Source organism: Trachinotus anak, unplaced genomic scaffold, assembly GCF_046630095.1.
Source record: "Trachinotus anak isolate AG129_WGS33_773 ecotype Australia unplaced genomic scaffold, CSIRO_AGI_Tana_v1 ptg000040l, whole genome shotgun sequence".
NCBI lineage: Eukaryota > Metazoa > Chordata > Actinopteri > Carangiformes > Carangidae > Trachinotus > Trachinotus anak.
This window is the reverse complement of record NW_027273891.1, coordinates 452,052-469,722: the sequence shown is the minus strand read 5'-3', so window position 1 is coordinate 469,722 and position 17,671 is coordinate 452,052. Positions and strand designations below refer to the sequence as shown.

At 42.4% G+C, this 17,671-nt stretch overlaps 1 protein-coding gene across 10 annotated transcripts; it reads right to left on the bottom strand.

The window, feature by feature from the left end:
• Positions 1 to 2,157: 2,157 nt before the first annotated feature.
• On the bottom strand, positions 2,158 to 17,535 carry palm1a (paralemmin 1a). Of its 10 annotated transcripts, XM_071472819.1 has the most exons (12): positions 16,802 to 16,859; positions 15,360 to 15,461; positions 11,514 to 11,559; positions 10,217 to 10,297; positions 8,905 to 9,032; positions 8,656 to 8,719; positions 8,272 to 8,293; positions 8,128 to 8,190; positions 7,515 to 7,589; positions 6,532 to 6,663; positions 4,247 to 4,828; positions 2,158 to 3,050 (listed from the first exon to the last, which is right to left on the bottom strand). In XM_071472819.1, exons 2-12 carry the CDS (start codon positions 15,365 to 15,367, stop codon positions 3,040 to 3,042), a joined length of 1,212 nt encoding a protein of 403 aa, XP_071328920.1. In that variant the 5' UTR covers positions 15,368 to 15,461; positions 16,802 to 16,859; the 3' UTR covers positions 2,158 to 3,039. The 10 variants fall into 10 exon arrangements, with proteins under 10 accessions (XP_071328920.1, XP_071328918.1, XP_071328915.1 ...); XM_071472817.1 differs by lacking the exons at positions 2,158 to 3,050; positions 15,360 to 15,461 and adding an exon at positions 17,256 to 17,535 and having other exon boundaries at positions 3,852 to 4,828; positions 16,802 to 16,888; XM_071472814.1 differs by lacking the exon at positions 2,158 to 3,050 and having other exon boundaries at positions 3,852 to 4,828; positions 15,360 to 15,454; positions 16,798 to 16,874.
• Positions 17,536 to 17,671: the final 136 nt, after the last annotated feature.

Here is a 17,671-nt window from a genome sequence, read left to right as displayed (position 1 = left end):
CCTTATTATTGTGTATGTTCACTGTGATAAGTGGCTGATTGAAAGAGTCAGAGCTCAGACTCAACCCTTCACAAATCGATTGTGTATGCCCCAGATGTTAGCTGTCTCAATGGAACTAACCAGGCTGTGAGACTATTGTATTGTTTGGTTATAGTCCTAATCTCTGGTAGTTAGCCCACCTTACTCATTATTAATAATTTACATTAATAATTCTTTGATGTAATAATTTATGATCATCTTTGATAATCATAAATTATAGATAATAAATAAACTCCTACCAGACCCGGCATCTGGTGCCCTGTGTGAGGCTCTCAATATACCAGCCTTTTCATAGTGTATATGGATAACAATCAATATTTAATAATTTTTGAATTATTAACTGTTCTCTCAAAGTTCAATCTTTGAATTTTTGACTTCTTTAAGTTTCTGCCAAGCGTGTTGCAAGTGTAGGTGTGTGTTTGGCGTAGTGTACACTAGTGGCCGAGGTGTTGAGAGTGGTTGGCATTTGCTTGCTAGGGGTACGGTTTCTAACAAGCTAGTTGGTGGATGTTCCTGGTCTGTACTGGAGCCAAGCACAAGTTGTGGCTGCTCGCCCTGCCCCCCTGGGAATTTGGTGCATTGCCCCTGGCATCGAGGAGGGTCCACATCTTGCGCCCCAACCCAGGGAGGAGGCCTGCAAACTGGAAAAAGCCAGCCAGCTGTGCAGGTGCTGGAGTTCACTGTCTGTATAAGATTTGAAGCTACCCAGATGGAACAACTGATTGACAGGGATGCACACACTGGTGGACAAGTGAACCCCATTGGCATACTGGGAGTCTAACAACCCCCACTGGCGCAGCCCCTGAGTTCACCATTCTGGGCACTTTTCAGTACCTCTTCCTCTACAACCTCAATGAAAGCATCCGGTATGATGTTACCATGCACTGCCGAACCGGTAAGCATACAATGCAGGAAATCAGGAGGTATGTACAGCTAGCATGTCAAATGTGTGTCCCCCCAGCCAGAGGGCATGAGGCTTGTGTCCTGGACATCCAAGCATCGTAGAGTGACACCTTGGTGCTAGATGGCAACAAAGTGCTTTGCACCAGGGCAAATACTGGTTGCTGACCACCCCACCAGCAGGGTGTGACATAGAGCCAAGGAATTGGTGGTCAAGTGGAAAACCAAGTCACGGTGGCATGACTCCTTCCAGCCTGAGGGAGGAACCCATCACAAACAGAACACCAACCAGTCAGGCAGAGTCAGTGTGGTGCAGAGGTGTTTGGCAAGTCAATGAAGCAGTTTGAGGCACCCTGCAGCCTGCCCAGACCACCAGGTTTCCCAGCTCCCTTTGTCAACCTGACTAGGCTTAACTTCACTTATCAAATTAAGTTATTTAGAAACACTGTCAGCATACACTTCCCAGCATACACTGCAGCAGGGTTAAGATTCTCTAGGATGGAGGCTATGATGTGTAATTTTATAGATAATGTGTCAGATTTTTTTCTCTCTGATGCATATGAAAACAACAACAAAAAAACAGGTAGACAGGTACATGAGAGACTCACTGAACCCAGACACAAACTTTCAGAAGATGATCAGAATTTATCAGCAGTTTGTTACCTTCAACATTTCAGTTTTCTCATCTTCTTGTTTACTATGTAAAGAAGCCCAGAGATTAAAGGTGATTGGATGAATTTTAGAAATGAATGCTCATTATATTGTGAGAGCAAAGAAAATGGAATATTAAATTATGTATGAGTTCTGCTTGCATCATATGTCATACATTTTATGATAATTTATTTATCTCAACTGTTTTTTCTGCATTTTTTCACATGTATTCATTTATTTGTCTTTTTTCATCTTTTTAACTTTTCAACAGCTGTATGAATTAGGTAATGACTGATCTTTAGGGTCAGGTCTTTAGAAACTCACATCAGATATTACAAAAATTGTGTTACAGGCTAAACTTGCTGCTAATGCTAACAAAAGATTTCCTGCTGCTTCACAATAAAACTCTTCAACTGGACAAAAACAGAGGCTTTTACTGTGAAGCAGTAACAGGAAGCAGTGTATTTGTCATTGAGGTTAGAAGTGACACTTTTTCAATCAGACGTCTCCAGTTGTGATTATTACCAATTGTCTTTTTTATTAAAATAACCTCAGTTTGTTTGGCTGCACTGTAACAAACACTATTAAACCAAACTTGCTGTTACCACGGTAAATCAACAACACTGACATCTGAAGGATAACAACTTTATGCTATATTCATTTTTCCACTGTTCATTGCTAATATGCTTGTAATGGCAGGATACAGCCACAGGGATGCTCAATGTGATGTGCAGTGATGGGGAGTGTGTGGATGAAAGGCCGGACAGAAGAAGAGTAAAGGTTGGCTGAGTTCACCTGGGTAGGTTTTAATCTAAAGACAGAACAGGATCACAGTTATCAGGTATTTTTAAAGCAACTGATGTTGGATCATGTGAGGGAGAGAAAACAGGACTCATGAGCTGAAAACATCATTAACATTTGACCAATGAGGTTAATGTTTGTTTTTACCCTCCACTGTTAACAGCTTCATTGTGTGCATGTTTTTAATGCTAAATAACTAATTTATGTTGTGAATCCTCTGAAATATGGACATCTTACAAAAACTACCAGTTAAACCAGGACAATGAAGGTATGAACACAATGACAGCAGCACAGTGCAGCGCTAACAGGAAAGTCCTCGTCCTACCAGGATCCCCAGCTGAGCTGGATCAGGGGGTCTAAGAGGTTTCAGATGTCCTTCTGTTTACAGACATACCAGCTGAAGTCCCTCATTGATGAAGAGTTTAACGCCAGTCACTGTTTCTATCACATGTGCACAAACTGGCTAAGGACATGATCAGAGATCAGCTGTTCACCATGAAGAAGCCTCAGGATGTCACCACTGCTCAGTCATCACATCAGCACCATCACCTGGACCACCTGTCTCTTGTCAGACCAGCTGTCTCTTTTTTCTGCTGCTTCAGTTGACCATCTTTGTTGTCATCACCGTGGCGACCGATCGTCAGCAGATCAGTTCAGATCTGTTAATGAAGGACATGAAGCCATTTAAAACTGACGAGTGTCTGTCTCTGAGGATGTCTCACTGCTTCACGTCTGATCCTTTAAAAACTAAACTTCAGCTGCTGGAGACAAGAACAGGTGATTGACTGTGAGTTAGCTGATGATCAGTCAGATGTCAAGCTCAGACTGGGCTCTGGAAACAGGTTGAGCAGCAATTGTTGCTGAATCAGGTCAATGAGTAAGGAGTAGATGAGGAACTGTACTGGATTTTTAATGGCCTCTGGTCAGAGTGATAGATTCACTGTGTCGGTGGAGCAGACTGACAGTCAATCTGACAACAGTCTGACTGACAAATCTGGACTAACTGTCAGATGGACAGTGATAACTGTGGAGATCCTCTAACTTTGGTTTATATATACCTGCAGAACTAATGACATCATCATCATCGTCAGCTCACTGATGAAGAACAGGATCAAATCTTCACAACATCCCACAAACTACTGAGTTTTTTAGTATTTTACTGGAGAATCATCTGAAAACTGCAGGTGTTTTTGCACCTGTCCAGGTGAGTGAGGGTTTGGGAGGGGGGATGTGTTGATCCACGGAGGGAATGTAATCAGATTACTTTTGACCTAAACCTGAGGAAACAGGATGGTGGTGAATCCCACAGAGACACAAAACAGGTGTTTTGATGTGCGATAGACCCTAACATGTCCTGCCACCTACCCCACCCCCCATCCCCCAGAGGTGATGGAAGTGATAGAAGTGATGGAGTTGATGGAGGTGATGGAGGTGAAGTAAACAAAGAGACCAGATCAGGCTCTTGTTTTCAGTCTGTCAGGTCACTTTTATTTTCTGTTATAAAACCAAAGAGCTGAAACAGTTAATGCACAGTTAATTTGACGGAGCTTCAACAGAGCACCAGCAGGTTAATGATACAACTCTCAGGACTGCTAACGCTAATGCTAACGCTAATCAGGTGCTTCACAACTGGAAACATGAGCAGTACAAAAGTAAAAAGGCTTCAACAAAACAGATGAGAATGAAGTGACAGGGAACAGGAAATTATGTAATGTCGTTAGAGGCAGGCCTTAGGGCAGAGGGTGGAGTTTAGTTCATGTAGTTTTTTTGTCCTGAAAGTCTTTTATTTTTATATTACTTTATTATATAGTAAAGCAAGACCCCCTGCAGGATCACATGATGCTGCAGCACTTACACAGCTGCCTCTCCTTCTTTACTTCCACTGCTCCTCTCTCCACCTCCCCTGCCACCTCCCCAGATGTCTCCCCGTTATTCGCCGCTGTTGCCACGGGAGGTTTGATGGTCGGCGGTGGGGCACTGGAGGGAGGCGGAGGTGGTGCTGCTGTCTGGGCTGTGCTGCTGGCCTCCTCCTTCCCTCCTTCTGCTGGTGATGTTTTGCCATTGGTGTCGTCGATGAGCACCAGCTCGGCCGTCACCGTCCCCTGCAGGCCCAGCACCTTCTTGGTCTCCGCCTCGTCCTCCACGTTCTGGTATCCCATGAACACCATGGTGACTGGGTTCTCGGCGCTGGCCTCGGCCACACTCGGCTCGCCGGGAGGTTTGGCCTCCAGCCCCGTGATCTCCCCTGCGATCCGTGGCAGCTCCGACTGTGGCATCCCAGGCACTGCCTCCTCCTGAACCTCAGCCGTCGGGAGTGAGGTCACCGTGGCAACAGTCTGTGACATCATTGAAGCCTCGTCGGCTTTGTGGATGAGCTCATCCACCTCAGAGGAGCTGAGTAGGTGGATGCCATCTTCACCGTTCACCTCATGAACCACTAACAGACAGAAACAGGATCAGGATCAGGGTCCAGAGTCCAGATCAGGACATCTGGCAGTTACAGTTCACAGCTGATCTCCAGCTGAAGAACTATTCTCCTTAACTTCAGTCTGACTGCAGATCTGATCACAGCCAGCAGCCATGACGACTGTGATTGGCTGAGGTCAGAAGTGTTTCACTTATAACCACAGTGATGTCACAGCGTACCACAGTACACCTGGACAGCAGTGCAGCCAGTTGAGAGGTTAAACCACTGGAGGTCACAGAGATGAGAACGTTGTTCTGTAGGCCTACGATGAACTCTGTCACCTGACAGTCACCTGACAGGTGAGATTGATCATGTGACCTGAAGCTTCACTGTCAGAAACATGAGGAGGAGGAGGAGTCATGCAGGTATCATGCTGAGTCAGATTTCACTTTAAGAGAAGTCATTCTATCAACAACTTTACTACAACATGGAAACTGTGTCTGTGTCTGTTTGTTTGTCTCTATCTGTCTGTCTGTTTATTTGTCTGTCTGTCTGTCTGTTTTTTATCTGTCTGTCTTTGTCTGTTTGTTTATTTGTTTGTCTGGCCTTTTGCTTTTTTTCTCTGTGTCCGTCTGACTGTCTGTCTGACTGTCAGTTTGTTTGTCTGTTTGTCTGTCTGTTTGTTTTTTGTCTCTGTCTGTCTGTCTGTCTGTCTGTTTGCTTATTTGTTTGTCTGGCTGTTTGTTTTTTTCTCTGTCTCTGTCTGTCTGTGTGTTTGTCTATCTGACTATCTGTTTGTTTGTCTGTTAGTTTTTTTGTCTGTCTTGTCTGTTTTTTGTCTTTGTCTGTCTGTTTATTTGTTTGTCTGGCTGTTTGTTTTTTTCTCTGTGTCTGTCTGTCTGTCTTTGTCTGTCTGTCTATCTGTCTTTGTCTGTCTGTTTGTTTATTTGTTTGTCTGGCTTTTTGTTTTTTTGACGGTCTGACTGTCTGTCTGTCTGTGTGTTTGCTTGTTTGTTTGTCTGACTGTCTGTTTGTTTGTCTATGTTTTCTGTCTGCCTCTCTGTTTGTTTGTCTGTCTGTTTGTTTATGTGTTTTTTGTCTGTCTGTCTGTCTTTTTTTTGTCTGGCTGGCTGGCTGTCTTTCTGTTTGTTTGTCTGTCTGTCTATCTGCCTGTCTGTCCAGCTGTTTGTTTGTTTGTCTGTCTGTTTGATTTTCTGTCTTACTGTCTGTATTTCTGTTTGTTTGTCCTTCTGTTTGTTTGTTTGTCTGTCTGTCTGCCTGTTTGTTTGTTTTTTGTCTGTCTGTTTGTTTGTCTGTGTTTTTTTGTCTCTGTCTGTTTGTTTGTCTGTCTTTCTGTTTGTCTGCCTGTTTGTTTGTCTGTCTGTCTTTCTGTTTGTTTGTCTGCCTGTTTGTTTGTCTGTCTGTCTTTCTGTTTGTTTGTCTGCCTGTTTGTTTGTCTGTCTGTCTTTCTGTTTGTTTGTCTGTCTGTTTGTTTTTTGTCTGTCTGACTGACTGTTTGTTTTTCTGTCTGTCTGTTTGTTTGTTTGTCTGTCTTTTTTTTCTGTCTGTCTTTCTGTTTGTTTGTCTGCCTGTTTGTCTGTCTGTTTGTTTGTTTGTCTGTTTGTTTTTTGTCTGTCTGACTGACTGTCTGTCTGTTTGTTTTTCTGTCTGTTTGTTTGTTTGTCTGTCTTTTTTTTGTCTGTCTGTCTCTGTTTTTAACTTGCTGTTGTCACCTTTCTGCTCGTCCTCATAAACTTTGACCCCTTGCAGAGAGAGGTCAACAGGAAGTGTGGTGTTTGCAGATAGGACCCGGGTTTCCCCCGTCAGTTTGTCCCGTTCTACCTTAATCTCCACCGAGTACATCGCTGGGGGGGAGGGTTAGAGGGGGTCACACAAGGTCAACAAAACACCCACAGACACACAACACAAAACATCAACTGTGGATAAAATATGAAAGAGTAACAGACAGATGTTAGACAGGTGTTAGACAAACAGCTGTTAAATGTACAAAACTTTCTTACACATACAGACACTGAGAAAAACATTAACCTGAACTCTTCCTGCTGATGTCACCTTTTCACCTGTATGTACTCCGACCTCTGACCCCTGATCCCTTTACTGTTCTTGAGTTCAACTGGAACCTGGATTACGGCCCCTTACTGATTTATGATTATATATGACATCATCACCACAAACACCAGGTGTAGCTGGTTTAACTTATTTATGAACAGTTTTATAAACACCTGATAAATCTGAGTCACATGATTAATAAGAAAAAACTAAATCTGATCTGTTCTCAGTCTTTCTCTTTGATTATTGATGAGATATTGGATCATTTCAACATTTATTGAAATGAAACCATGTGTTTAGAGGGAAACTTCACTGACGGAGCTGAACTGTGACCTGACTGCTCTCTGCTGTTTGTGAGACACCGAGATGCTAAGTGGAGATTCACTGAATTAAAACAGACTGAAGCTTATTTACAGCGACTGAACGACACTTATGAACTGACACTTGACAAAATATTGTTTAATAATGATGTACACTGTTGTTTCATTTAACAACCACTGAAGCTGAACAGAGCATCAACAAACTGACTTATAAACGGTTTTGTGGATGAGGAGAAGTCTGAGAATCTGAATCTGTTCAGACCTGGACCTGGATCTGACTTCAAACTGTCACCATGCTCCATCTTTCTTCTTCTTCTGTGACTCACCTCTCTTCATCTCCTCTGTTGCTTCTCTTGGTTTGTTCATTCGAGGACTTTTGTGAACTTTGACCTCTGGAAAGGCTCATGGGAAAAAGGAGGCAGGCACAGAGACAGAGTAAAGCCTGAAGCTCAGAGTGTGAGGTCATCACTACTGTTTATACTGTCATTGCACTGTAATCTGATTACAAAGTAATATGACTGGAATAATCTCCTGTGACTAATAGCATAATCTAATTGCTGTAATATGATTACTGAAATCTGATGACTGTAAACTGATTAGTGTAATTTGAGCACTGTAATCTGATTATTGTATACTAATCACTGATCTGATTACTCTAATGTGACAAATGCCATTTTCTAGTGTGATCTTTCTAGCTCATTACTTTAATATTACCACTTTAATCTGTTCAGAAACTATTTGCCACTCTGGGTGAATCTGACTTCTGTAATCTGACTACAGCAATGTGACTACTGTATTTATTTTAATTACTGGATCTGAATCTGATTACATCAATCTGATTACTATAATCTGACTACTGTACTATGGTACAGTAATATGGTTACTGCAATCTGATTACAGTTATAGAACAGAGTCCAGTAGAGTCCAGCAGGGTCTCACCTTGGACAACCTGACCTGATAGTGCAGCTCTGCCCTGCTGACGGCTGCTGTGAACTTTGACCTCTACAGTTGATCAGAGAGACACAGTGAGAGAGATGGTTTGTGGAAAACAACAACACAAAAACAAACAGAGAAGTAGTTTACCTTTAACTGGTCCTGATGACACCTGGAGAGGGGGAAACAGAGAGAGGAAGTTCAACTTCACAATAAAAGGTACTACAGATCAACAGGAAACACAGAGACTGAGACCTAAAACTACATCCAAAGTACATGAGGTTGTCAGTGTAATGTCCTGCTAAAGCCCCCTACAGGCTACACTGTGCTCTATATAATGTAATCTGATCACTGTAATCTGATTAATGTAATCTGACCACTGCAACCTGATTAATGTAATCTGATCAATGTAAATTACCATCACAATCTGACCACTGTAATCTATGCAGTGCTACATGACCAGTTATTTGACATAATCTGATGTTAAAAACACACAAAAACGTTGTGTGTATGCAGGTATGTGTGTGTACTCACTGTGGTCTGTGTTACAGTCTGACACACAGCTCCAGTTTCCAGACTGACCAGCTCCTGCTCCAACCTACAACACACACACATACACACACGTTATTGTTTAGTTTCTTTCAATTTTGTGAATTTTGTAAACTACCAAAATTACATATTAAATTGGTAATTCAGGTTAGACCTGTTGATGGTCTCCTCCAGGCTCCTGTTTTTACATTAGACCTGATTAAATCAGATTAGATTAATTAGATCAGAATAGACCTGTTGATGGTCTCCTCCAGGCTCCTGGTCTTGGCCTCATCCTGCTCCAGTTGTCTCCTGACCTCGTCTTGTTCTGGTCCGGCAGAAGGAGCTCCATCCAGCAGCCAGCGCTCCCTCAGAGCCTTCGACTAAACACACAGCAAACACAGTCATGTGTTCATGTACGGTTTATATTTCTATAATCAATGCTGTGTCAGTAATATTGGTACATAACAGACTAGTTATTGAAGCCTGTTAATATATTAAAAATTAAATAAACTCTAAATTTAAATCCAGGTGAAAATAGATAATCACTGAAAGATAAAGAAATGAAAATGAAAACTACACTGACAAATGTTTCCAGTGTATTTTGAGCCATTTTGAGAATAAATGTAAAATTAACTTGTCATGTTTATTTTTCATCTTGACAGACAGTGATAAATGATATCCTGATTTTAGCTCATTTATAATAAAATAGAAATAATATTATAAAAGCAGTCAGGGCCATCTTCAGATTTAAGCAGATTTCACAGGAATCCTGATATTATGAAAAATGTAAAGTTTCATTACAAACTAGCTCAAATCAAGACAGACTTTATTTATAAAAAATATGTATTTAAGATAAGAAGAAAAGACAGTTCATTGTACATCCTGTTTTTGTTTGAGTTTTATAAAAACTCAAACAAAAACTTTTTGCTGTTTCAGTTTTTTTTAAATAATGCACACAAAAATAGAAAATGAAATCTATTTTTTATTAATAAATTTCATGTTTTTTATCATACTTGTGGCAGCCATAAACTTCCATAACTGATCAAATCTGTCCAGTTGGACAAGTAGTAACAGTAAAGTAAAAAACAACACTGAGGACTGTGGGTCAGCTCTGATATTAAAACCCAGCAGACGATGACCATGTTTCTGTCTGAATAAGTCACGTGATCAGACGTGAACAGCTGTGTTAAAAATACTCTGAGTTATTTTGAATCAGCGGCTGTGAGTCTGAGAGTGAAAGGAGTCGCAGCGTTTCTGACGTTCCTGAGTTCAAACAGATATTTTTACTCTGCAGCTGTTCTCAGTCTGCAGGCTCATAAAGCTCAGGCCTCCACAACCTCTGGATCTGCACTGTAAAAAAAACACACATTCAAAAAATTACTCTGAACAATAGCCAAGCAAATATTTCTAACAACTGGCCCTCAGGGGCCCCAGAGGTTCCAGGCTTACTATGTGTATGAACCAACTGGTTTTATTGATGTCTGTCTGTACCTCTGTGTCTGTACCTGTCTATATCTGCCTGTACCTGACTGTGTGTCTGTGCCTGGCTGTCTGTCTGTGTTACCTTCAGGTGCTGCAGAGCTCTCCTGTCGTCCTCTAGCTGACGTTTCTTGTTCTCGATCTCTGTCTGCCACTTCCTCTTCTCCTAAAGCATGATGGGAAGTGTAGTCAGACACACAGAAACAGTTATAGCCTTTAGAGAGGTTTCATCACTTCAGCTGCTTTCACCTCTTAGACATTACTTAGATGTGGCTGCTAACCACTGTGCAAACTGGTAAAACGGATCTGTCACGTCTCAGCTTTGGGTTAGTGCTCCTGTCAGTGCTGGAGGCTCTGACTGGTGATTGTGTGTTTTTGAAACTTATCTTGGAGCTGCAGTGACGTCACAGCAGGAAAAGGGGTGAAAATTAGTTGCTTATTAAATCAGCGTTTACATCACTGCTGATCGGAGCTGGAGCTGATAAATATCTGCTACTGCAGAGTCATGTGACCCAGGTGTGAATTTGATTGTAGCCTTTTCTAGTGCTGACAAAAGCCCCATGTTAGGAATTTTTGACCAATGGAAAAGGGGCTTTATTTACACTTAGAACACTGTTTCTAGTTCTTACTCTTCCAGTATACTGTTGGGCATTTGCAGATTAACAATTATTGCTTCTCAAAAATTAACAAAATGTTCATGTTATATTTATATTAAATAATAACTCTAAAATTATTTACAGTTATCCTCAAGGCACCATCCTGAAAATCAAAAGGATAAACAATGTTGTACAGTCTCAAACGTTACTACTGATTTGGAACTCTGATTAATAATTAACTTCATAATTACAACCAAAATTTCCACATTAACACTAAGTTGAAGGATTTAATTCCACTGAGCAGAGGTTGGAAAGGTTCTTCTTGATTTCAGGTGTAACTGGACACACTTCAGTTACCTTCAGAGAAACTTTATCTGAGTTATTTGATCTGTGTGTTTCACACACATTATCAGTTAACACATTCATTTAACTGTACTTCATATACACATGTACACACAGTATAACGTCTAATGCAGCAGTGACTGCAGAGGTCTGAGACACAGCAGGATGATCGAGTTACACCAGGAAACACACGGAGGATAAAGATAATATTGCGTGCATGCGTGCGTGCGTGTGCGTGTGCGTGCGGGCGGATCAATAAGTGCATTAGTGAAAGAGCTCGCTCAAACCTCAGATCAGCTCTCAGAGGTTCAGGGTGTGTCTGGAGGTTTGAAATATCTGCTGCTGTCAGAGGTCATGTTTCACACACTGTATGTATTCATACATGTGTGTATTTATACATGTGTGCTGGTGGTGTGTTCACTGACAGTCTGTAAAGTGACTCACTGCGATGAGCTGCAGTCGATCCTGCTGATAGAGAGCCTGACTCACCCTGAGACAGAGAGACAGAGAGAGAGAGAGAGAGAGAGAGAGAGAGAGACATCATGGTAGAGATTCAAGTGGGGTTATTGTGCAACAACAAACAGAACACACACCTGACACAATCAAACAGACAATAACACAAAACAACATCATGAGCAGAAACTTAGAGGCAGACGGTCAGTCAGTCAGTCAGTCAGTCAGTCAGACAGACAGACAGACAGAAAGACAGAAAGACAGACAGTCAGTCAGTCAGTCAGTCAGTCAGACAGACAGACAGACAGAAAGACAGAAAGACAGACAGACAGACAGTCAGTCAGTCAGTCAGTCAGTCAGTCAGACAGACAGAAAGACAGACAGTCAGTCAGTCAGTCAGACAGACAGACAGACAGAAAGACAGACAGACAGACAGTCAGTCAGACAGACAGACAGACAGAAAGACAGACAGACAGTCAGACAGTCAGAAAGACAGACCTGCAGGACCAGACCTGTCAGAACCTAAACAAATCTAAAATCATGATCTTCTAAAACAGGTCCAGATCAGGAAACCAAGGATCAGTGGATCACCTGGGTCCAGAATCAGGCTCCACTGAGGGTCTCAGGTAACGTTTGACACTGAAACAAATCTTACCAAACAAATATCTCACAGCATGATTCAACCAATTAGGATGAGAGCGGATGAGACAACACTCCCATGGAGGTCCTGCATACAGGACTCTGTAGGTCCAGGACTTTGTAGGTCCATAACTCTGTTGTTCCAGAACTTGTTACCCACTGATTAGTATCATTAAAACAAAGAACATAGTCTCATCTCACACTGACTCACTGAGACCTGAGACTTTAAAAAACTCAAGCCCTGGACCCTCAGAAGAGTTCCTGCTGTCAGCTGGTCCTGACGCTCCTGATCAAAGAAGACCAGAACTGTTCAACCTCAGACCAGCACTGGTCTGAACCACTAACCAGAGTGGCCCACATGATTCCATCAACCATCAGGAAACTGGACAAACAAACTGAAACTCAGAACAAACTTACGCCCTGAATATAAACTGACAGAAAATCTCTTTCCTGTCAGAGACGAAGCAGGGCCAGATCCAGACAATGTGACATATAATAATATTAGTGGACACTTAAAGAAATCTGATGTGCTGATCCCAAACTTCACAGCGCTCGATGGAAAGCACCAGCTCTGAACATGGACTCTGCTGAATCTGGACTCTGCAGGGTCAGATCAGCAGCAGCCTGTCCTCCAACTCATGACTGAGACAAAGTGAACTCTGAATGTTTGAGATGTTTGAGTTTCAGTGTCACAGAGCTGCTGTTGATCAGCCTGACTGTCACATGAGTTAGCTGCTAGCTGCTGGCTCACCGCTTCTGAAACCCCTTTGTTTTAATGCAGGAGTCAGGAAACAGGAAAATGCAGCAGGATGGTCTGAACACAGGAAGCAAAAGTGATGAATCTCAAAAGTCTCTTTTTATTTAATCATTTAATTTTTTTGATTTTTTAAATTCTATTTTTTGTAAAATGTGTTTCCAACAGGAAGTCATCTGAATGCTGAGTTTCTCCACACAGGGGAGTCCTGGAGAATCCAGATTTACTTTATATGGACTAAGAGTATCTCCAGTATTTGATCTTTGAGTCCAGAGAACAGAGACTCCTGTCTGAGCAGACAGATCTTAATGTTCAGTTGTACAGGTGATTACCCCTCATTCCATGGAGCTTTGAATGTGTCTGTGGTTTAAATGAAGTTTGAATCTTTTATAAACAACATCAGATTTCAGACATTAATGTGGTCCAGTGTCATTAGTGACAGAACTGAGATGACGGTGATGATGATAAAGGCTGGAATGAGAAGCTCCACCTGAGCGCTAGATCCCATCCAACCTTGTCAAGGACTCAGTGACATCATTAACTCAAACTCATCGTTCCTCAAACACTCAGCCTGGCTGCTGTTACCCCCATCTTCAAAAAACCTGGACTTGACTCTGACATCATGAGCAATTTTCGGCCCATCTCCAATCTCCTCTTTCTGTGTAAAATACTGGACTCAAAGTCTCACCTCCAATGATCTGCTCAAACCATTCCTGTCTGGTTTCTGTTCACAACACAGAGTCTACCCTCCTCAAAGTCACCAACAACCTCCTTCTCTGCTCAGACTCTTGTCACCTCAGCATCCTCATCCTCCTTGACCTCACTGCAGCTTTAAATACCATCAACCACACCATCCTCCTCTCCCAACTTGAATCCTCCCTGAACATCACTGTACTGCCCTCTCCTGGCTAAGGTCATATCTCACAAACAGACATCAGTTTGTCAACATCAACAGCTGCACTTCCTCCATTGTTCCTCTGTCCCAAGGCATCCCCCAGGGTTCAATGCTTGGTCCCCTTCTGTTCATCCTTTACATCCTCCCCCTTGGTCATTGACATTGGTCTCCACTTCCACTGCTACGCTGACGACGTCCAGCTTTACATCTCCACCAAATCCATCACCACTGCAACATACTCCACTCTGACCAACTGCATCACCGAAATTAAATCATGGATGCAACATCCTCAAACTCAACTGTGACAAATCTGACTTGATCATCATTGGTCCCAAATCCCTCACTCTGTCTCCATCCCTAGACATCCATAACCTTGGTGTCATTTTTGACTGTAATCTCTCCTTCACTCTCCACGACAATCAGACCACCAGAACTGCTTCTGAACTTCTTCGACCTAAAAACCATCACCCGTCTCTGTCCATTACTCTCCTTTGCTGCTGCCAAAACTTTGATCCACACTTTCATCACATCCAGAATAAACTAATGCAATTGGCTCACCCACTCCTGACCACATCACCCCTGTACTGGCTTGTCCAACATTGGATCCACTCCAAAGTCCTTCCCTTCACTTACAAAGCCCTCCATAACCAGGCCCCCTCCTTCCTCACTGACCTGCTCCATCACCACACTCCTTCCTGCAGCCTCTGCTCCTCTGACGCCAATCTTCCACACTACTTAGGACCAAGCTCCAGACCTGGGGCAACTGGGTATTTTCCACTGCTGCCCCCTCTGAAGATGATGATGATGTGAGTTGATGAAAAGGATGATGATGATGAAGATGATGTGAGCTGTGTGTTCCTGTTGCTGCTGTTAAACAGTTAAACAGTGAAGCAGTGAAACTGTGCTGAGCTCTGCACAAAGCTGCTGTTGTCTCCATGGAGACCAGACTGAACAGCAGAGAATCTGAGGGGGGATATTTAGAGACCACAGAGAAAGACCTGCAACACAACAACACAACACACAGCAGAGACAAACACAACAACAGAGAATGTGAGGGAAAAACCGCAGAGGCCGCAGAATGACAACAACACACAACACAACAGAGAATCTGAGGAGGAAACTTCAGACCACAGACCGACAACAACACAAAACTCAGCAGGACAGGGTCTAACAGTTTATACTGAACCCAATGGAAACCAGTTCAGACTGTGAGAGTCTCAGTCTTTAACAACTAACTGACAGGAAGTTTACTGAGCTACAAACTACAAAAAACTAGAACTAATCAAAAACAACAGCACCAGAATCGAGAATCGGGTCTGATGTGGATGTGTTTTCAGACCGTTGATCCAGCTGCAAAATTATTAAAGCTAAACATTTGATTTTATTCTGGACATGTCATTGTTGAAAAAGTTTTTAATTGTTCGTTTAGTTGATTAATTGGTAAAAAGATTTTCACAGTTAAACATTATCAGTTCTCATGTAGCTGCAGATGGAGCGGGTGTTCCTCCTGGTTCTTTTATTGTGAAAGGCTGAGGGACTGTTCACTCACTCATTCATCCTTCACAGTGTGTGACACGCTGAACCTGTCTGTGTCCTTGTCATGACATGAATCCGCCCCCCGAGGCTCCACCCGCTGCAGCTGCTCTGTCAACTCATACGGTACACGAAACAAACACACAGGAAATGAGCCTCACAGACCTTCAAAATAAAACCACAGTAGTTTCGAAAAGAGGCGCCTTTGATTTGTTTTATCACAAGACTAAGCTGGTTCTGGTGCAGACAGTAAGTGAGACGAGACTGACCCTTGTTTATATATATTAACAAGTCACTTTGAAGAAGTTAAATGAAGACAGCGCTTCTTCACCTCCACTTAACGTGTTCAGCTTCATTCGACCTGAACAGAGAAACAGAGCCTGACCCACAGCCTGATAACTATTCAAAGATCAATGGACCAACAAATGATAAAATCATTATTATTATAATTATTTTAAGAGAAAGGAAATTAATGAACATTTTGAATCTGCCTTTGTCCCCTCTCTGTCCTTTCACAGTAAAACTTTTGACTGGTACTGTGTATTTATCCTTTAATATATGTTTCACCACATCAACTTTAGAGCTTATGGCCTTTACTAGTTTTAATTTGTGAAACAATAATTGTCTGTTTGTTGTGTATTTGCTGATGTGGGTGGAGAGGTGCTGCCACCAGGAGCAAATAAAACAAGTTATACTGAATCTGAACTTTAGTTTACTAACTAACTAACTAACTAATCTGACTGACTGACTGAGTCATAGTTTCTCCTCAGTTAACTTCCCATTACACAGCGCTGTCTGAAGAATAACAAAATAAAGTGTTCGTTTCATTCACACTGAGATGGTGATTAAAGTGATTTTACTTCCTGTTGGTTGTTGTGACGTCAGTCTGAGGCGACGCTGTCTGACCGACCGTTTGGATTTCTCTGTTTTAGTGAACAGTCTCTTGACAGTCACAGCAGAAAACAGGACTCAGCCGTGCTTTTATTTTGAGGAGGACGACCGGAAGTCGTGTAATCCTAACATGTCCATCTTGACGGCAGCTATTGATCACAAATCTGATCCTTCACTGATCAATATGTAATTATAAAGGCTAATGCTGCTCAGGTCTGTCCGGTCTATCTCCGCAGAAAAAAGTAGAGCATAAAGTGTGTTTATCACTCCGCCCAGGTTCAGTGGGATTTAACCCTTTCCTTCCCGCCGCAGTGCCCCTGATACTCCCTGTACACGCACACGCACAGACCGGGTTTTCAGTCCCGGTATTTCGGGGGGGGGTCTGAGGAGGATTTTTGCGCAGTTTGTGCGCAGGTTCCGCCGCTGACTCAGCGGTCTGACGGACTGATGCCGCACAATGACGGCGCACCGGACACCGGGCACGGTTAACGTCAGAAACACAGAAACATGCACAGAAGAGGAAATGAAGGATGTTAGAGAGAAGAATAAATAAAAAAGTGTACTTACTCCATGTCTGAGCGCAGGTCAGTCCACCACAGCCCGACTCATCTGATCCACATCCAGGAGACAGACCCGCCCACTGGCGAGGGGGGGCTGACAGGAGGCAGGGAGGGGAGGGAAGGAGGAACAAGAGAGGAGGGAAGGAAACAAGAAAAAAAACACAAATCTGAAAACATGTCAAGTTTTATATAAAGTTTATATTGTTTCTGGTTTGGAACCTTTATGATACTTATGTTTTTTCTTATATTTGTTATTTATGTTATTTATGCAGTTATTTGTTTTATATTATTTACGTTGTATATATTATGTTATACACAGTTTGCACACATGTGAACATCGAAATATTGATTAATGAGTGTTGATCAATGAGTTTGTGTGTTTGTGCTGTGAGTCCAGCAGAGGGCAGCGTATCACTGCAGCAGGATCCTAGAACTGGACCAGCACCCAGCAGAGCACAGACCTCCACAAGCCTGCAGCTCCAACAAGTCTGGATTATTATCGCGATCCTGATTACTCTCCATTATTTCCTGAGACACGGATGAACATGTTCTGTTTCAGTGTTGAGGACAGTGATGAAAACTTCTGGATCCACCCCAACCAGATCTTCTCTGGACCAGGAACCGGCCCTCCACCAAGTCTGGTTCAGTTCAGTAGTTTTTGTGTGATCCTGCTGATGAACAAACAAACCAACAAACAAACCAACAAACAAACAAACAGACACAGTGAAAACCTCCTTGTGGAGGTAATTATATGAACGTGAAGTTAAATTTGTTATAGATGTTAAATCTAATGTTTCTGTTCACATTATTCATTATATTTGTTAAACTGTGAAAAGGGTAAGGGAGAAAAGTAAACACGATTTACATAATAAAACAC

Bases quoted from the DNA above. Each gene is read 5' to 3' on its own strand.
- palm1a (XM_071472814.1), bottom strand. The intron at 8,720-8,904 runs GTCTATTCTGAT...TGTGTGTTGTAG, and splicing joins CTGGAGGAGACCATCAACAG to GTTGGAGCAGGAGCTGGTCA. The intron at 8,294-8,655 runs GTGAGTACACAC...CCCCCTCTCCAG, and splicing joins AGACTGTAACACAGACCACA to GTGTCATCAGGACCAGTTAA.